The sequence below is a fragment of the Atractosteus spatula genome, chromosome 18 (assembly GCF_055471065.1).
Source record: "Atractosteus spatula isolate fAtrSpa1 chromosome 18, fAtrSpa1.hap1, whole genome shotgun sequence".
Classification (NCBI taxonomy): domain Eukaryota; kingdom Metazoa; phylum Chordata; class Actinopteri; order Semionotiformes; family Lepisosteidae; genus Atractosteus; species Atractosteus spatula.
In genome coordinates this window covers 5,897,249-5,913,684 of record NC_142723.1, presented here as the reverse complement: position 1 = coordinate 5,913,684, position 16,436 = coordinate 5,897,249, and the positions used below count along the sequence as shown (strand labels likewise).

The window sequence follows — 16,436 nt, the reverse complement described above, 5'->3', positions numbered from 1 at the left end:
CAGTTTTTCCTCCTGCTGTGGTCTTGTACCATCTGCAGGCAGCTGTGAGCTCCGTGCTCCACCAGGTAAAGATCACCAGATAGTCTAAGACACGTTGGGACAGTTGGAAAGACAAATGGAAATACAGCTAGTAATAAAAGGATAACATGAGGAGCTACAGTATAGGGAGAGAACTGGGCCCTTGTAATAGAGCAAGGCAGGGGGATACCTGGCAACACAGATTCCCCCCCCCCCCCCCGAGCTTGCCTCTCTTTGGTACAGTCCACTTGCACACTGCTGAAGCACAGAGGACACCTTCACTGTGGCTTTCACACAGTAGCAGGAGAAAGAACAGTCTCAGACACATATTCTATTGGTGCACAACCACGCAAAATTACATCATTTATTAATCACTATACCAAATCCAGCACTTTCTGAAACAGTTCTGCAACAGAATGAGACGGGTGGCTGTTCATCATTTTACAACTTATCAGCAACATTGAAAGACTAGTCTGCTGAGCCACAACATACAGGACCGGAGCACATACCTTGGTCATGGTGTGGGTCTCACCTGCCCCCACCATGGTCAGACTGAGAAACTGCACTGTGAAATAGCCCAATTAAAATTGTTTTACAACCAAAATAAAACGTTTCAGAGGACAGGCATGCTCCATTCTTTCAAAAATATCCAGAACCCAACAGGATTGAGAGGTACTCTGACAAACAGTGGACACGTCGGTGAATTTCTCCCTACCGCCACCAGGTGGCACCAAAGACCAAGCCCTCTGCTTTAACAGAACAAAAAAGAACAGGTTTAGTATTACATTTTTTTTATTTTCCAAACTCTTGACAAGTTGTAGGTTTTTTTTTTTAAATACAGTGTGGACAGCATACGCGGCATCTGACACTGCAAAGCCATGAACAGCACAAACAGCTTCTGAAAAACAATGTTTTTTAACTGGAAAATATCTCCACCTGAGACAGGTCCTCTCAGGTCACAGGGCAGCGGGGGCAGGGTTTCCCTGCAAAAAGAAGAGCAGCTGTCACTGCAGAGTCCTGCCATGTGCTCAGATACCTCTTACAGCAGCTAGAGACAATGGGACTGAATGCTGGCTGTAGGGTGACAAATACCTAACCTGAACATACAGAGCAGCATTAGTACAGGGGTCTAAGTAGTGCGGTGGCTCTGTGGCTAAGATCTGTGAGTGGCCGGCAGAGGAATCCTACTCCGTTGGGCCCCTGAGCAAGGCCCTTAACCCCAGCTGCTCCAGGGGCGCCGTCTAAATGGCTGACCCTGCGCTCTGACCCCAAGCTTCTCTCCCTGTCTGTGTGTCTCATGGAGAGCAAGCTGGGGTATGTGAAAAGACAAATTCCTAATACAAGAAATTGTATATGGCCAATACAGTGATCTAACCCAAGTCCCAGAAAGCTCAATCCCCTGTCCTATAGGTCAACTGTTTCGACATACTGGGAGCAGCAGCGAGTTACTGATCAAATAAACTATTTAACAATTAATCCGTTCAATTACAGGCATCTGATCCTTGAGGGTGGAGGAGTATTCAGGTTCTAGTCTCAGATGATCTCTAAACCTAATTTAGAAAGGCACCGGAGTTTGGGGATCACAGTGAAATAGTTGCAGCTCTTTCAAAACTGGAAATTTAAGACAAACCTAGTGAGCCTGTGGAACTGGGGTTCTTCACAGCCAGGGCTGGAGACACCCCATCACGCAGGCACCCGTTCGCAGTGAAGCTCCCATCTGTGTGAGCTCTAGCAACAAGGGCTGTTACCCTGGAAGGGCGCTGGAAACTGACCTGCTCTGGGGGCAAGCGCTGTCACTCGTACACGTCCTTCTTGTCTGAGATGTACATTACAATATCTTCGGGGGTCATCAGCTTCTCCGCATCCACGTCTGGGATCTCAAATCCTGCAAACCACCCCCCCCCAGACAACAGCACGTCCATTAACGAGGGCGGATCGAGAGAAAACGAGCCATGCCTGATCCACAGTGCATTCTCCCCTCCCCACCATGCAAAAACACACCTGAAAGGGCCCATCTATATACAAGCACTACTTCTACAATCCAAGATGTGCAGTACACAATATGCTTTACTACATGCTGCTGGGAAATGGGCAAGAGCTGACCTTTTCCACCACTGTAGAGAAAACCCACTTGCTTTACACATGGAAACCTCACCTCTGACCAGTTAAACCAACAAGACAGCAGGGTACAAGTCTCAACTACAAATCTCATTATGGAAAGATGAGCCACCAGCAGAATTCAGATAGAAGTTCACAGTCTTCAGGTAACATTGCACACCGATTGTTCTGACTTTATATTTTATATACTGGAGTTAGTGGTTGCCCTATTAGAGTAATAACAGGCGCGCTGGCAGAGACATGGCCTACTCTGGCTTTGTAACAAAGGCACTGCCTGATTTATAAACAGGTAGAAGGACTGCACGGCAACTACACTCACCAAACTCATCCTCCATGGCCATTATGATCTCCACCTGGTCCAGGCTGTCCAACCCCAAGTCCTTTATGAAGTGGGAAGTTACAGTCAGCTAGAAAAATCAGAAATAAAAAAATAAATAAATAACAAACGAGACTAGCAGGCAAATCCGAGCAAGAGCTCACTTTAAAACCCCAGAAACTCCCCCCCCCGGCAGCACTGGGGAGCAGGAAAGCGCAGACTTACTTGCTCTGGGTTGACCTTGTCGTACAGTTTCAGGACATACAGGACGCGGTCCTCGATGTTTCCCAGTGTGAGGGGTGGCTGGTCCCCATAACGTCGGCACAGCTGGACCACGGAGCCGGAGATCTGGAGAGAGAGGCAGGAAGAGGCATGCCGTCAGAATCAGAGCACAGACTGGGGGCACGGGAGACGCAGATTAAGTACACCAAACAGGGCAGAGAGAGAGAGCAAGAGCTGAACATCCTCAGCTTCGGTTCCCAAGAGTCATCAGGCTCCCTGCTAGTCCCCAAACTGAACAAGCATGGCAGCAGCACTGCGTCAGCGTGCGTAGGTAATATTTATTCCATGCTGAATGGAAAAGAGAAGAGACTCAATGTTTCAGGTCTCTCTCACCCGAAGAAGGCTCCACAGCCGAAACACTGTCTCTTGTCAGCATGGAACAAACCTTTACCTGTTCCTTTGCATCAAATTGAACAGCCAAAGTCCTTCAACTGATCCATGACACATTTTACCAGGACTAGCTTCATCAGAGATTTAACGCTCTTGTAAAACCTCACTGGATCAGCCTCAGGGAGCAGTGCCGAAGCCCCCCCCAGCTCCTTCTGGTTCTCTGACCGCCTCCGAACAGCAGACACAAGCCGAACCGCAGGGACGGTCAAATATCCCGAGCTTCCAATTCATATTTACTGTGGAAAACTCAGGCTGTATGTCTTGGTTGTTCAGGCTTCTTTGCGATTTCAGTCCTGGGCGGTACAGCAGTGTCTCAGGACTAACGATGATGAAAACGTGGACAGGTCCATTTGACTCGAGGAGGAGGACGGGCTGGAGCTAGAGAAACGATGTCATTTCTGCAAGAGCTGGGCTTTCAAAGGAATGCCCTGAACCATGTCGACACACAGCTCCGCCAGTCACACTGCCGCTATCCAGGCGTCCCAACCCTAATTCTGAAGGTCAGCGAGCCTGAGAAGTATATTCCAGCCGTACGCACCCAAATATCACTTTTACCTTACAGATTTTACACTGTCTGGGCCGGCGCCTAAAAACTGATGTCTATAACAGCGTGCGGCGAAAAATAAAGGGCAACCACAACCAACCACAACCAAACTGAAAGAAAGAGTAAATACATTTCGCAAATAAGGAAACCGCAATCTTCCTTCACTTAATGATGCAGTTTCCAGCTCACGCAACTTTATATGTTAAGACGGCACTGCAAGTCTTACAAAACACCGAGCCAAAAATATCATGGGCTAGCGTGTAATTCATAAAGCATCTTTATTGCTGCTAATAATGCATGCAAATGACCGAACACCTAAGCACCCCGGGCGAACATTCGCCTTTCCTTCTCACGCAGACAGAACAGAGCAGCGCTGCAGATGCACTGGTGAGAGACACGGTCTAGGTCACTGCACAATCCAGTACTGCTAGGCCGATCAATGTTACCCGGGCGGCATTACCTCTGTCTGGTAGACCTGCCGTGTTTTCCGGCTGCAGGAGAGAAGGGAGAAGGGTCGCTGGCTGGGGAGCGGTGCAGCGGCGGCTCTGACAGCAGTGCTTCCCAAGCACAGCCTCACAGAGGACTGGGAGAGCGAGCGGACACACCGGCCGAGGACACGGGACGCCATAACTGACAACCAAGATCGATCCCACAATGCAAAGCGACCGGAGCCACTTGCCTGCTTGAGAAGGCGACGGGAACGAGATCGCCGTTAAAGGCACATGCGCACAACTGACTCCATTTTGGATCAACACTGAATCCCATAAGAGCCAACATGGCGGACATCTCTGCGGCTAATTCATTACCCCCGCTATGTCTTTGTTCGTAGTACTTGGTCTTTTACTTTGTGCTTCTTTTTAATTTGCACACCTACAACTTTCTCTTGAGTTTATAATTACGATTTAAGTTAAACCACTAACATTTTTTTTGGTGAACTGATAAGTTTACTCGGTCCCCATTGTTCTTAAGAGAGTTTTTGAAAAGTTGCCCACTTTCTTTCTAAAAGAAATGAATGAGCAAATTATCCTTTAGGGTTCTGCTGGCTTTATATGCTGCACCTGCAGAAAGAATTATAATGGTATAGCAGTCTTTTATGACACCCCAAAAATATAATGTATTTCTCTTTTATAAGTTATTTCTCCATATCAGCCACGAATAATGGCATGAAGTCTCTGTGCAATGTTAATGCATGCTATTCAATTAGTTCTGTACAAGGCCTATATTTTAAAGAAGGCATAACAATATGTAGGAACAATATTTAGGGTTTAATGTTGAGTTTAGACTGGTTATTTTCAGTTTATTAGAAATCGACCTCCCTCAATTCTACAGCAGAACAAACCATAAATATCGCACAGAGCTGAGGGCAAACATTTTTTCTTACATACAGGTAGAAGAAGACCAATGGGAAACCATTTTAAACAATAAGAAAACTTTTTAATAACCTTTTTTGTTTCTTAAAACTGACAGAGAACGCGTCTTTTTTTTTTTCACAATCACATTTGGGAAATCATTTCGAAACGGCAGTCGAGTCTCAAAACTTTTGTGTCCATGTTAAAATGAGCTAAGAGTGTAAACTAGACCCGCCCAGAACCTGCAGAGATTTCTCTGCTAAAGTGTTTAAAATCCAGCCCTTTTTGTTTTTTCTCCCTCGACCCTGGCTTTCTTTCTAAAACGTGACACCTGTCAAGTCTGTGAAGTCGCTGGAGTGCGTTCCTGTCCCGAGGGCTCAGTGACGTCAGGGCTCTGTATATTAGGGTGCTGTTCAGCAGGCTCAGGGCTGCCCAGAGGGGTGTATTGGTACAGGGAGACATCCCCATTGAGGTGTCCTGCCAGCAGGGAGTGGGGTCCCCCCCAGCGAGCCACCTGCCAGCCACCCCCCGCCAGCCCTGGGAGCAGGCTGGCGCCGCCCTCGGCGTCCTGGAGCTCCCACAGCACCAGCGCCCCCAAGTGGAACACGGCGGCCACTGAGGTCCCACACACGTCCCCCCCCACCAACCTGCGAGGAGAAAGAGACAAACTCAACCCCAATCCCGCTTCAGGCAGCCCACAGTGCCAAAAACATTCACGTGTACAGAATTACTGGCAGCCCCGGGGGTGCTGTCTGCGTGGAGTTTGCATGTTCTCACTGCATTTGTGTGGGTTTCCACCCGCAGTGCAACGGCAGGCCGGGAGGTGAATTGGCTCCTGGGAAACCTGGCCCTGGTGTGAGTGTGTGCGTGTTTGCGTCTGTGTGTCTGCCCCGTGAGGGACTGGCGTCCCGTCCGGGGTGTACCCCGCCCAGCGCCAGCTGCTTGCCGCGACAGACCCCTGTGACCCTATACTGGATAAAGGAGTTAGAAAATGGATAATCACTGCAAGCAATTTCAAAACCGAATGAGCAGACAAACAAAAAGAATCGTGTTCCGGTAATCACGCCTCTGTGATGTACGATCGAAGCCCGCTGCAGTGACCTACCGCCCCGCGCACTGCGCCGGCCGAGCGAGGCTGTGGACCGGGCTGGTTCTGGCCGTGACGGGATTGGTGGCGACCAGAGAGAACGGCTCCTGCTCCTGCTCTTCCGGGTCGGGGGAGCCGGCCCAGGCGTGCCGCAGCAGCACAAACAGCAGGCCCTGAGACACAGAGGGGCAGACGCTTCTGTTCACAGGCACTCCACAGAGAAAAGCACCCAAAATAAGCCAGCAGCCACATCACCCTGCCACTCGCCACTGGCAACCCACTGGAGCTCAGCAGGTGGGAGCTGGCCAGTACCTCGATGGGAGACCTCCTGGGAAAAGGTTGCAGCTGGAAGAGGTGTTAGTGGGGCCAGCAGGGGGCGCTCACCCTGCAGTCCATGTAGGTCCTAATGCCCCAGTATAGTGATGGGGACACTATACTGTAAAAAAGGCGACCTCCTTTGGATGAGACATAAAACCGAAGTCCTGACTCTGTGTGGTCATTAAAAATCCCAGGGCGTTTCTCGAAAAGAGTAGGGGTGTAACCCCGGCGTCCTGGCCAAATTTCCCATTGGCCCTTCCCAATCATGGTCTCCTAAAAATCCCCATCTATGAACTGGCTCCATCACTCTGTTTTCCTCCCCACTGAGAGCTGGTGTGTGGGGAGTGGGGATTACCTGTAAGCGCTTTGAGTGGAGTGTCCAGAAAAGCGCTATATAAGCGTAAGCAATTATTATTATTATTAAAATAACATTCCAGCTGGGCCTCTTCCCAGCTATACCAGGGCGTTCATCTTATTTCACACAGCTGTCTCTAAATCAAAAGGAGACATGCCTGCTTGATGAGGACAGGATCACCAACTGGTGATCGACTGATCTGTTGAGTTCACAATTCATAGCATGACTAAAAATCCTTCATACTGCTGCCTTCGGTTCTCTACTATTCTGGGTGGAAAAAAGAGAAACTCCCCCGAGGGCAGAGGTGTACAGTAAGTGCAGAGTAACATAAGGACTCTACAAAAAAGAGGAGACTTGTGACTCACTGCAACCATTTGACTGGTAGTAGCTTATTGAGAAAGCGATCCCGTCCAGCCATGCTCCCAAAAATCAGTTTAAACAACATGGCTTTGAAGCTCGTTCCATACCTCTACCACCCTTTGTGTAAACACACCTCCTTGTTACCGTGCCATGGTCTTTTTGTGCTGCTCAGTGAAAGTCAGATCCCTGTCCAATGGCTTTTCCCAGTGTGGATCCCCCCTGGTCCCTCTGTGCAAAAAATGTTTTGGCTGTTCTAAATCTCCTAACTTTTACAGAGTGTCCAACGGCAGACCAGCAGCGCAGAAAGCCTTACATTGTGGGAGTATCCTTGGAGGCACACCGTCCCGGGATCGTACAACCCCAGAGACATCCTCCGCAACAGCTGTCCCGTCCTCATGTTCCTGAAAGGAAAGAGAAATATGTTAAAAAACAAATCACATAAAATCAAGACCTGGCCAGACTGTGGACCATGTACTTCGATGGTAGCTAGTAGCTTCTAGTCTTAAAAATACCATTAAAAGCCACCTATGAATGAAAATTCTCCTTTACTTAACAAGGATTTAATTTTTTTTTTTACCATTCAATTTTAATACAAGCCTGAAGGTGTTTAAATACAGACACCAACATGTGACAGGCAGCCAGCTCTCTCCCTGCCTGGGAGGAGCCTGTGGTCCAGGTCCCTACAAGCTTGTTACTGGCCGGCCTCTGGCCCACGCCCTGTTCGCTGCCCAGCCTGTAGCACGCACCACTGCGACCGTCACTGCTGAGGCCCTGCTTCTCACCACAGAGCGATGCTGCCTGCGGCGGCCGTGGAGCCAATCAGAGCGTCCGTCTGCCCCTCTACCGCAGCCAGCGCCTGGACAGACTGTCCCGCAGAGTCCAGGGAGAGCGTCCTGACCGGCCTGCAAGACAGATCCCAATACTGACACCGACTGCTGCACTGATTTCAACAGCAAAGCACCCGACAAGAACAGTACTACAGTACCTACATATAATATATGTGCATATACAATACATACTGTGCTACAGTACAATAACAGCAATACTAACAAATACAAATACTGAGTCCAGTAAAGATTCTGATACTAAAAAGATCTAAACTATACTAAAATTTATATCTATACAAGTATACACGTGGACATACTGTATGGATACTGACACTGATATGAACAGACCTTAAATGTGTCATTTGCCAGATCTTACATTTCAGTTTAAATAAGAAGCAAACAACCAAAGTCAACACATTTCGTCAAGAATGCCAAAAAAAAACCTGGATGAGTGTCCGTGTTATCGTACCTGCCTTGCTCTGAAAGACTGAACAGATCCACAGTCTGCCTGGATGCAGTGTCCACAGAGCAGGCCACTCTGCGCCCAGACAGTCCCAGCACAGCTTGGACCTGCCCAGCGGTCAGCGGAAACTGGGAGAAGGGCCCGTCCACACTGTCACAGCTCAGCACCCTGCAGACACGCACAGCCAAGTCACACACTGTCTGACAACGGAAAACCTGTACATTTTGCACTGAAATTTCGGAAAGGAACAGCTACAACTTGACGAGCAGCGATATCACCCTGCAACTCACCAGTGGCAGCCCACTGAAGCTCAGCAGCTGTGAGCCTGGTCAGTACCTGGATGGGAGACCTCCTGGGAAAGCTAAAGTTGCTGCTGGTAGAGGTATAAGAAGGGCCAGTAGGGGGCGCTCACCCTACGGTCTGTGTGAGTCCTAATGCCCCAGTATAGTGACGGGGACACTATACTGTAAACAGGCGCCGCTCTTCGAGATGTAAAACCGAGGTCCTGACTCTGTGATCATTAAAAATCTCAGGGCGTCTCTCGAAAAGAGTAGGGGTGTAACCCCAGTGTTCTGGACAAATTTCCCTCTGGGCTTTAACCAACCATGGCCTCCTAAAAATCCCCTCTTTAAATCAACAGATAAAAAACCTTTAGCCTCCTCTACCCGTCTCGCCGTACCTGGCTCCAGTGCCCTCCGGCTGTCCCAGAGTGACGAGCAGCAGTCCTGGCGCGGCAGGCAGGGGCAGCAGTCCGGCCACCGGCTGCTGAGGCACACAGAGCAGGGGTGAGCAGAGTGTTTCGGGGAGACGGTCGAGGCGTGGCAGAAGCGGAAGAAGGGGCAGGACCAGTCTCGGCGCCCGGCGGGGGGAACCGGGTGGGAAAGTGAAAGGAGGGGGGGTACCTCGGCGAAGGTCCAGGTGTGGAGCAGGCCCCAGCTCCGGGGGCCGCTCGGGCCCCACAGGGTCACGGCTCGCCGCCCCGCCGTCGCCACGCACTCCCGCGGGCCGCCGTCCGCGCCGCGGCAGCCCACGCCGCACACGTCCACCAGACACGGGCCCGCCGGCTCCTGCACACAGAAGCACAGGCTCACCCTCCGTGTTTCACACGGCGTTGCCAGCTCGGTCCGACACCATCCTCGGCAGCCTGAACCGCACCGCTTTTTTTAGATCTCGGGGTTAGGAAGAATCGCCATCGAAGGGGGCATTTCAAACCGTGATGAAGGTCAAACCTACCCAGCAACTTGTAAACTTTACATCGCAAATAAACCAAATGTCCAGGTGTGCTCTTCGCCATGTTCGGCGATTCAGAACAAGGCAGCAAAACGTCTGGTGACATGTTGTGGCCCTGTGACACTGTACACAAGCAGGTTTGCGTATACTTAATCCGATAGAAATATTGCTCTCGACTTTGAGACGGTTTCGCAGACAAATACTACTTGTTAACTACGCACGCAGATCACGTGCGAAAGTTTATGCGGTGAAATGTCTGCTGCACAACCTGTACTTGTCCGCTCGTCAGTACGGTGACTAGTGAGCGGGAAGGGCCGCTTCACATCCCAATTCTCCCGAACTCTCGACAACGTGGCGACTGACAGTACTTTCACAAAGTTCACCATTTTGGGCCAAATTGTACCGTCAACTAATTTATTTTGGCGCCGAGATTTAATAACCGGGTTTGAAAAACTGGGGACCGCAGTTCCCCTTTAGTTACAAAACAATTTAGACTTCTCTGGTTAGCCAGTTTCAGAAAAATCTCAAATTTGATCGTTGGCGGTAGGATCTGGCCTATAGTGCCTTTTGAATGCAGAAACACATTCTCTTGCCATGTGTAAGACGTGAGGAAGAGACCGAATATTTCACGGGCAGACTAATTTGCTCACACTGAGCCACGGAGTCGGTACCTTCAGAGTGTGCTTGAGCCGCAGGCCGGCGGGAGACGTCTGGGGGCTCCTGGGGCAGGCTGTGGCGCCCCCCGCGCCCCGCGGCCGTTCTGTGACCGGCTCCGCCCCGAGACGAGGCTCTGGCGGGGTCCCCGCTGAGCTGTGACTCAGGACCGGCAGCGGGGACCCCGAGGGACTGCCCCACAGGGAGTCGTTCAAGTAGCCGTCCAGGCTGAGCTGGGGAGACTCCTCTCCCTGAGGGGCCGGCGGCTGTGGGAGCCGAGCGTCCAGGGAGGCCGGCGAGGGGCTCTCCGCGGGGCGGGTGGGCCGCGAGTGGCGGTGTATGCCGGGACTCCGAGAGGGGGAGCGCTGCTGGTGGCCGGGGGCTGCAGGGGGGTCGCACGGGGGGTGGAGAAAGTGTTCCGGCTCTCCGCTGGCAGGGCGCTCTTTCCTACTGGGCAGTGCTAGCGTGGACCCACAGCTCGGGAGGAACGAGGACGGAGAAGATCCGGAGATCCGCGCAGGCTGGGGCCTGGGAACGACGTCAACCCCGTCTCCTCCGTCCCCAACCCCCTGTGAGAGACGCCCGGTGTCGGCGCTGGGGATCTCCGCGGGGCAGGGAAGAACCAGTTGTGCACAAGGCGGCTCCAAGGGGAGGGGTGATGTGACCGTGGGCTCAGCAGGGGGAGCCAGGGCAGGGTCAACACAGCGGGCGCTTGGCGTCTCGGAGCGAGACGGCGAGTGTGGCACGGCATCGGTGGGCCAGTGCCCCTCGGCAGCCCGCTCTTTCACAGCCGCCCCCACGCCCTGCGATCCAGGGGGGTGGCACGTGCCCGGCGGAGGCAGCGATCCCGGTGAGGAGAGCGCAGGCTGGGAACAGGGGGAGGGAGAAGACCGCAGAGCCACGGGGAGGGCAGGGGTGTGCCCAAGCGAGGGGAAGGCTGTGTCCAGGAGGCTGTAGGAGGAGGCATCTCCCCTCTGACTGTGCAAGGTGAGGACCGGGGTAAGATTCAGGATGTGTGGAGAATGAGCTGGCACAGTCGGCCCAGAGACCTCCATCACGCCGCGAGCCTGGTCTCCGGGCTCAAAGGAACCTTCACAACCAGAACAGCCCGAAGGAAGTGAAGGAACTTTCTCAGCTGCCCAGCTCTCTGACTCGCTCAAAGCACTCTCCTCTTGCGTGCCGATTTCGCCACTATTCCTGCCAGCCCATTCCGATTTCGACGTAGCTCTGGCTTCTGCAAGGACGTCACGCGTCACGGCGGGAGACGGTGCCTCGCGAGTCCTGCCACACGGTACAGACATCGGAACCCCAGGCTTCCCTGGGGATTCTGACCCAACCCCTCCCCCGGCTGCTGAGCTGCCTGCTCCGTCTCCTTCCCCTGGTGCTGCCGCCCGGAGCGATGATGGAATTCCTCCGGAGCCGAGGGCCGTGTCCTCGGCAGAGCATGGAGCGCGCCCCTGTGCAACACCCGCGCTCCGCAGGACTGAGCGAGCAGCTCTGGCCGTGGGCTCTGCCCCGTCCCCTGCTCGGCCACAGGCCCCACTGCCCCCGTCAACAGCAGCCCCCACGCCCAGTGCTGAGGCCAGAGCAGGAGCCCCAGTCGGACCTCTGCCCACCGACTCCACGGCTGGGGCCACCCTCGGTCCCATGAGGTCGCCCGGCCCCCCCGCAGGGACCGCGGGAGTCTGCGCCCGGGATTCCACCGGGTCGGAGTTCCCGGGGGTACAGGGACCCCTCAGATCTGCTGGTGGGTCCAGGGGGAGGCGGCGACTTTCAGCAGCCAGGCGGCGGGTGTAGTAGGGGGAAGCACAGGACGCGACGGGCGCGGGGCGGGCAGCGACCGACATCGTCAGCTTCTTCAACTTGAGGCGCCCAAACTCCTCGTCGGGAAGGTGGAAGTCCTTGACGTCGAACTGGGAGAGCAGGGAGCGCAGGCGGAGCACGCTGTCGCCGAGACCAGGCAGCCACGGGCTGCCCTGCGAGGGACGGGACAGCGGGCGGAGGGCCCTGCACGGCCCTCTGGGTAGAGGAGAGCACCCCACGTCTGCAAAGGAGAAACGCAGAGACCAGTCTTAGCTGTTAACAGTGTCAGCAAGCAATTTACTGGGGATTCTCATATTGCTAGCAGTTTTGAAAACTAATTAATATAGACCTTGGACATAGAGTAATGCCTAATACAAAACCCTGCAGGTCACAAAACTATGGATAATTCATTGATTCAAAGTTTTCTTTCTTTTTAAGCCACGGGACAACTTTAGATGCCAGATTTGTACAGTCTATATCTTCACAAGCACTGGGCATGTAGGCCAATGTAGTTTTCTAGCACTGCTCGCTCATTTCTAAGACGATAAGGACGTTAATTAGCGTGCTCTGAAAAAGAGGAAACCCATCCGAAAGTGGCGTCAGTTCCAGTATCCTGGGTATAGGATCCCAGTGCGTTAAACAACGGCAGTGAGTTCTAGACCTCCACAACTCTTTGTGTAAAGATTTTCCTACTTCACTTCAAACTCCACCCTAGCAAAGTCAAAGAGAACAATCCCATCCCGAAAGCTGGGGACTAGGTATGACTGAAATATAACTCCGTTACCTCCTTTTTGCTGGTCCACTGCAATACTCTGCAAACCACTGTGCTCTTGCTCCTGGCTGTTGGCTGGCTTACACTTGCCCTGGAAGATGGGATATAACTCCATTTTGGTTTTCCCAGAATGGGAATCTCCAGGCGATCCCTTGCTCCCAGAAGCTGGGGGGTTTTCAGAACCCCAGTGAGGGAGTGATTCCAGTTCTGATTTTTGGCGTGGCCCTCTTCCTCGTCCCTTCCCTCTGGCCGGCCTCATGACTCTGGCCATCTCAGGCTTGGTGGCCACAGCCCCTGGGGTTGCAGGCGAGGACAGCGCCCCCTGGCTACCCCCCGGCTCTGACGCCAAGTGGCCAGAGCTGGTCGGACCCGTGCCTGCGCGCGGTCCAGACGGGGGGGCAGGGGAAGAGCCCTGGCTGTCCTGCCCTGGGCTAGCCTCCTTCCTCGCCCCGCCTCGGCCGCGCACACTGCTCCTCCTCCTCCTCCTGCCCCAGCTCAGCTGGCTCTCGATCACGGCCTCCAGGTCCACCCTGCTCTGCGAGGAGGCCATGCGCCGGGTGGTCCGGACGTAGTACTCCACGGGGAAGAGCAGCCCCTCGATGAGCGTGCACGAGCCCAGGGCTCCAGCTTCTGCAGAATCCTGGGAAGGAGGAGGGAGGCAGTCCGCGGAAGTGGTTTTTCCCTGCTTAGGACCCTCCTTCTCCAACCTCGAGATCCCATTTAGCAACCCTGACTCTGTTGCTTTTGTCTCGCAGGGACCCAGGGCTGGAGTACAGTCAGGCTGCGAGGTGCACTGATTTTGCCCTGTCTGCTCGATTAGCGTCTGAGTGTCCACACCCTGGCTGGGGTCTTCAGGGCTCTGCAGAGGAACCGCGCCACGCGCACTGTTGCTGGGAGGCTCTCCCGGATCGCCGAGCAAAGACCCATTCTCCCTCAGATTGCTTTGCAGTCCACCAGCCTCCCTGTCCCCTCTCCCCCAGCACTGATCCCGGGATCCTACTCCTTCGCAGGATTGCCCGGAGAGCGGCTCCCCTCCGGTTTGTCTTGTTCCAGTGCTGGACTGGAACACCGGGGAACTGGGGCGCTCTCCCTCCTCTGAGCCAGCAGGCTTGGGGTCAATCTCCCGGCTCTCCGTTCCCGAGATCCCGCGGCCGGGCCCCGCCCCGTCCTCTCGGCTCAGCCGGCTCCTTCGCAAGCGCAGGCGGTGCGCGGGCAGGCGCCGGGGCCCCCCGCTGGGGGCCGTGGCCGTCTCCTGACACATCGGGCCGCAGGGCCGCTGGTCGGGGCTCGCGGACGGCGAGGGGGAGACCCACGTCCCTCCTGCCTCGCTGACACCGCCGGAGGAGCGGAGCTCCTGTGAGAGAAGGCTACACCGGTCATCTGTGCCCCCAGGCTGGTCAGCAGAGTCTCCGATGTCCAGCAGGTCTCTGGGGTCTTCAGCAAAACGGGGTGCTTCCACCCCTAGAGATCCCGCAACTGCAAGAAGAAATCAAGAAGTATAAAGGGACAAATACCACACTGTGATTGAAGGGGTTTTCCATTTGTTGAACTACTTTGATTGACTGGTGTTTGCATCTGGGGCCTGACCGGCCAGCAGCATATCGATCCTGGGAGAAACTCACCCGAGCAAGAGGACTGCTGGGCTGAGCCCGGTTCTTCCTGAGGCTCCGCGATTCCGCTCCTCTCGTGCCTCCGGACCACCTCGGATCGCTCCGCGCGCTGCAGGGAGATCACAGAGCGGTAAGCAAAGCCCGTTAGGATTAATCAAGCACGGGCTGTCTGTCCTCTCACTGTCAGAGGGGTCAGAGGAGTGACACACACACGTAGCGGTCATCACGCACTGAGGCTTTAGTTCAAATTCCCCGAGACAAAAAACACCGCTGCTATTTCAGCGTCCGTTTCAGCGCGTGAAGCTGTCAGCCGGCGGCGCTGCTCACCTGCAGTCTCTGGACAGTCCTGAGGTACTCCTTCTTAAGCAAAGCCAGTCTTTCCTTCAGCTACAAGACACACAAAGTCCAATTAGACGTTACAAACAAAAGGAAATCTGCAGAGTCAAAAATACACAGAATGCCATTCTCCCTACTTGTTTCTAATGTTTCTTGTTTCTATAGTGGTACGTATTCCTGCCTCTCGTGCGGGAGACCAGGGTTCAATTCCCCGATAGGAAAAATGATGGTTTTTCGGGATGTGCGAGTATGGACCGCGTTTCCCAAGCCGTTGAAGCTAATACCCTGCCGTCTTTCGGGAAGCAGTGGGATGAGACCCTTGGTTCAGCTAGCTACTAACTCCAAAAGAGGCTGAATGACCACCCAGGGCTTTCTCTCCAATCACCTCCTGCTCTTCCAGCAACGCTACTGGGAAAGACAGACAAGTTGCTGGGTTGTCCCGGTCCCCAGTGGACCACAGGGGCTTCCCTGTCCTGGTTCTGCAGGGTATTGGTGTGCGGTGGCTCTGTGGCTAAGGATCTGCGCCTGTGGCTGGAAGGTTGCTGGTTCAAATCCCGCTGCCAGCAGAGGAATCCTACTCCGTTTGGCCCCTGAGCAAGGCCCTTAACCCCAACTGCTCCAGGGGCGCCGTCTAAATGGCTGACCCTGCGCTCTGACCCCAAGCTTAACCCTTGACTGACTGAGTAATAGGGTTACTTTTACCTCTTTGCCTGTTTTCAGCTCTTACACTTGCTACCTTTTTAACTTTGATTAACCAGAAGGCACAAAGGACTTAAGCTTGACAACCCTGGCATTTTATTCCTTCTGTACCATCGTTACTTCCACATTTGTTAACTGATTCTGCAACACGGGCCGCATCCAATAGTAAATCATAAAGTGCCTTCAGACAGAACAAGCACAGTGTGCAGTGCCAGAGACGGTGTTCCACCGTGTTCAAACGTCCAGAAAGATGAAACACAGACCTCCTCCTTGTCGCTGGAGATCACCGCTGCGGTCCGACTTCTGTCCATCCTGAGACCGCCGACAGTGCGACAGAGACTCCTCACTGACGGGAAACACATCAAAGGACACAACTCAGAGGACAGGTCCGCCTTCTCTACGTCATACATCGATTTAGATGTCCCCGTTAAGCAGATGAAATATTTCACCACACAAAACAGCTTTCGCAAACGCAGGGTGCCACGACTTACCGGCGCAGCGGTCGTTTTTTTCTGACAAAATTACAAGTCTGATTTTGTCAAATCACACTAAAAGAGTCCAGTACCAGACCACGGAGGAGACGACGAGTTAAAACGCAACTGCCTCAGCTCACCGGGCTCGTCTCGTCAAAAAATGACATCGAGACATGCGGCTGTCTAAAAATGCATAGTCCGCAAAACGAAACGACTTTTAATGATCTTTCGACATCACGCAAGCCGCGTGAAAGGTTTTGACGGGTTTTAATGTTTGAGCACATTCCCGCAACTTCACCGGCAAGGCCATACTAATCACTGACGGACACAGCTGGCAAGTTGCAGCGCTTGCTTTTTGGATCCTGTCAGAGGCAGACAGACGTTAAGCCACAGAGAAGATACCCTGAAACTGTCATGGCATGTTGATGCCCT

The 16,436-nt window shown here is 53.4% G+C and overlaps 2 protein-coding genes across 4 annotated transcripts; both read right to left on the bottom strand.

Annotated features, from left to right (window-relative positions):
• Nucleotides 1–792: 792 nt before the first annotated feature.
• LOC148818468 (acyl carrier protein, mitochondrial-like) lies at nucleotides 793–4,342 on the bottom strand. Its single transcript, XM_088936801.1, has 5 exons — nucleotides 4,129–4,342; nucleotides 2,678–2,800; nucleotides 2,456–2,543; nucleotides 1,791–1,903; nucleotides 793–1,001 (listed from the first exon to the last, which is right to left on the bottom strand). Exons 1-4 carry the CDS (start codon nucleotides 4,294–4,296, stop codon nucleotides 1,812–1,814), a joined length of 471 nt encoding a protein of 156 aa, XP_088792927.1. The 5' UTR covers nucleotides 4,297–4,342; the 3' UTR covers nucleotides 793–1,001; nucleotides 1,791–1,811.
• A 738-nt stretch (nucleotides 4,343–5,080) lies between these two features.
• On the bottom strand, nucleotides 5,081–16,381 carry palb2 (partner and localizer of BRCA2). Of its 3 annotated transcripts, none has more exons than XM_088936798.1 (13): nucleotides 16,023–16,381; nucleotides 15,795–15,877; nucleotides 14,824–14,883; nucleotides 14,509–14,605; nucleotides 12,899–14,362; nucleotides 10,329–12,355; nucleotides 9,330–9,494; nucleotides 9,107–9,192; nucleotides 8,434–8,595; nucleotides 7,920–8,039; nucleotides 7,451–7,538; nucleotides 6,123–6,277; nucleotides 5,081–5,664 (listed from the first exon to the last, which is right to left on the bottom strand). In XM_088936798.1, the coding sequence occupies exons 2-13, from the start codon at nucleotides 15,840–15,842 to the stop codon at nucleotides 5,352–5,354; spliced, it is 4,785 nt and encodes a 1,594-aa protein (XP_088792924.1). In that variant the 5' UTR covers nucleotides 15,843–15,877; nucleotides 16,023–16,381; the 3' UTR covers nucleotides 5,081–5,351. The 3 variants fall into 3 exon arrangements, with proteins under 3 accessions (XP_088792924.1, XP_088792925.1, XP_088792923.1); XM_088936799.1 differs by having other exon boundaries at nucleotides 9,107–9,189; XM_088936797.1 differs by lacking the exon at nucleotides 16,023–16,381 and having other exon boundaries at nucleotides 15,795–15,997.
• Between the last annotated feature and the right edge of the window lie 55 nt (nucleotides 16,382–16,436).

Coding starts and splice junctions, on each gene's coding strand:
- LOC148818468 (XM_088936801.1), bottom strand. CDS start 4,296: ATGGCGTCCCGTGTCCTCGGCCGGTGTGTCCGCTCGCTCTCCCAGTCC. Junction 2,801..4,128: donor GGCAGGTCTACCAGACAGAG/GTAATGCCGCCC, acceptor CTCTCTCTCCAG/ATCTCCGGCTCCGTGGTCCA. Junction 1,904..2,455: donor GGCCATGGAGGATGAGTTTG/GTGAGTGTAGTT, acceptor GGTGGTTTGCAG/GATTTGAGATCCCAGACGTG.
- palb2 (XM_088936797.1), bottom strand. CDS start 15,941: ATGTATGACGTAGAGAAGGCGGACCTGTCCTCTGAGTTGTGTCCTTTG. Junction 14,363..14,508: donor CCAGCAGTCCTCTTGCTCGG/GTGAGTTTCTCC, acceptor TTCTTCTTGCAG/TTGCGGGATCTCTAGGGGTG. Junction 9,495..10,328: donor GGCTCAAGCACACTCTGAAG/GTACCGACTCCG, acceptor TTCTGTGTGCAG/GAGCCGGCGGGCCCGTGTCT.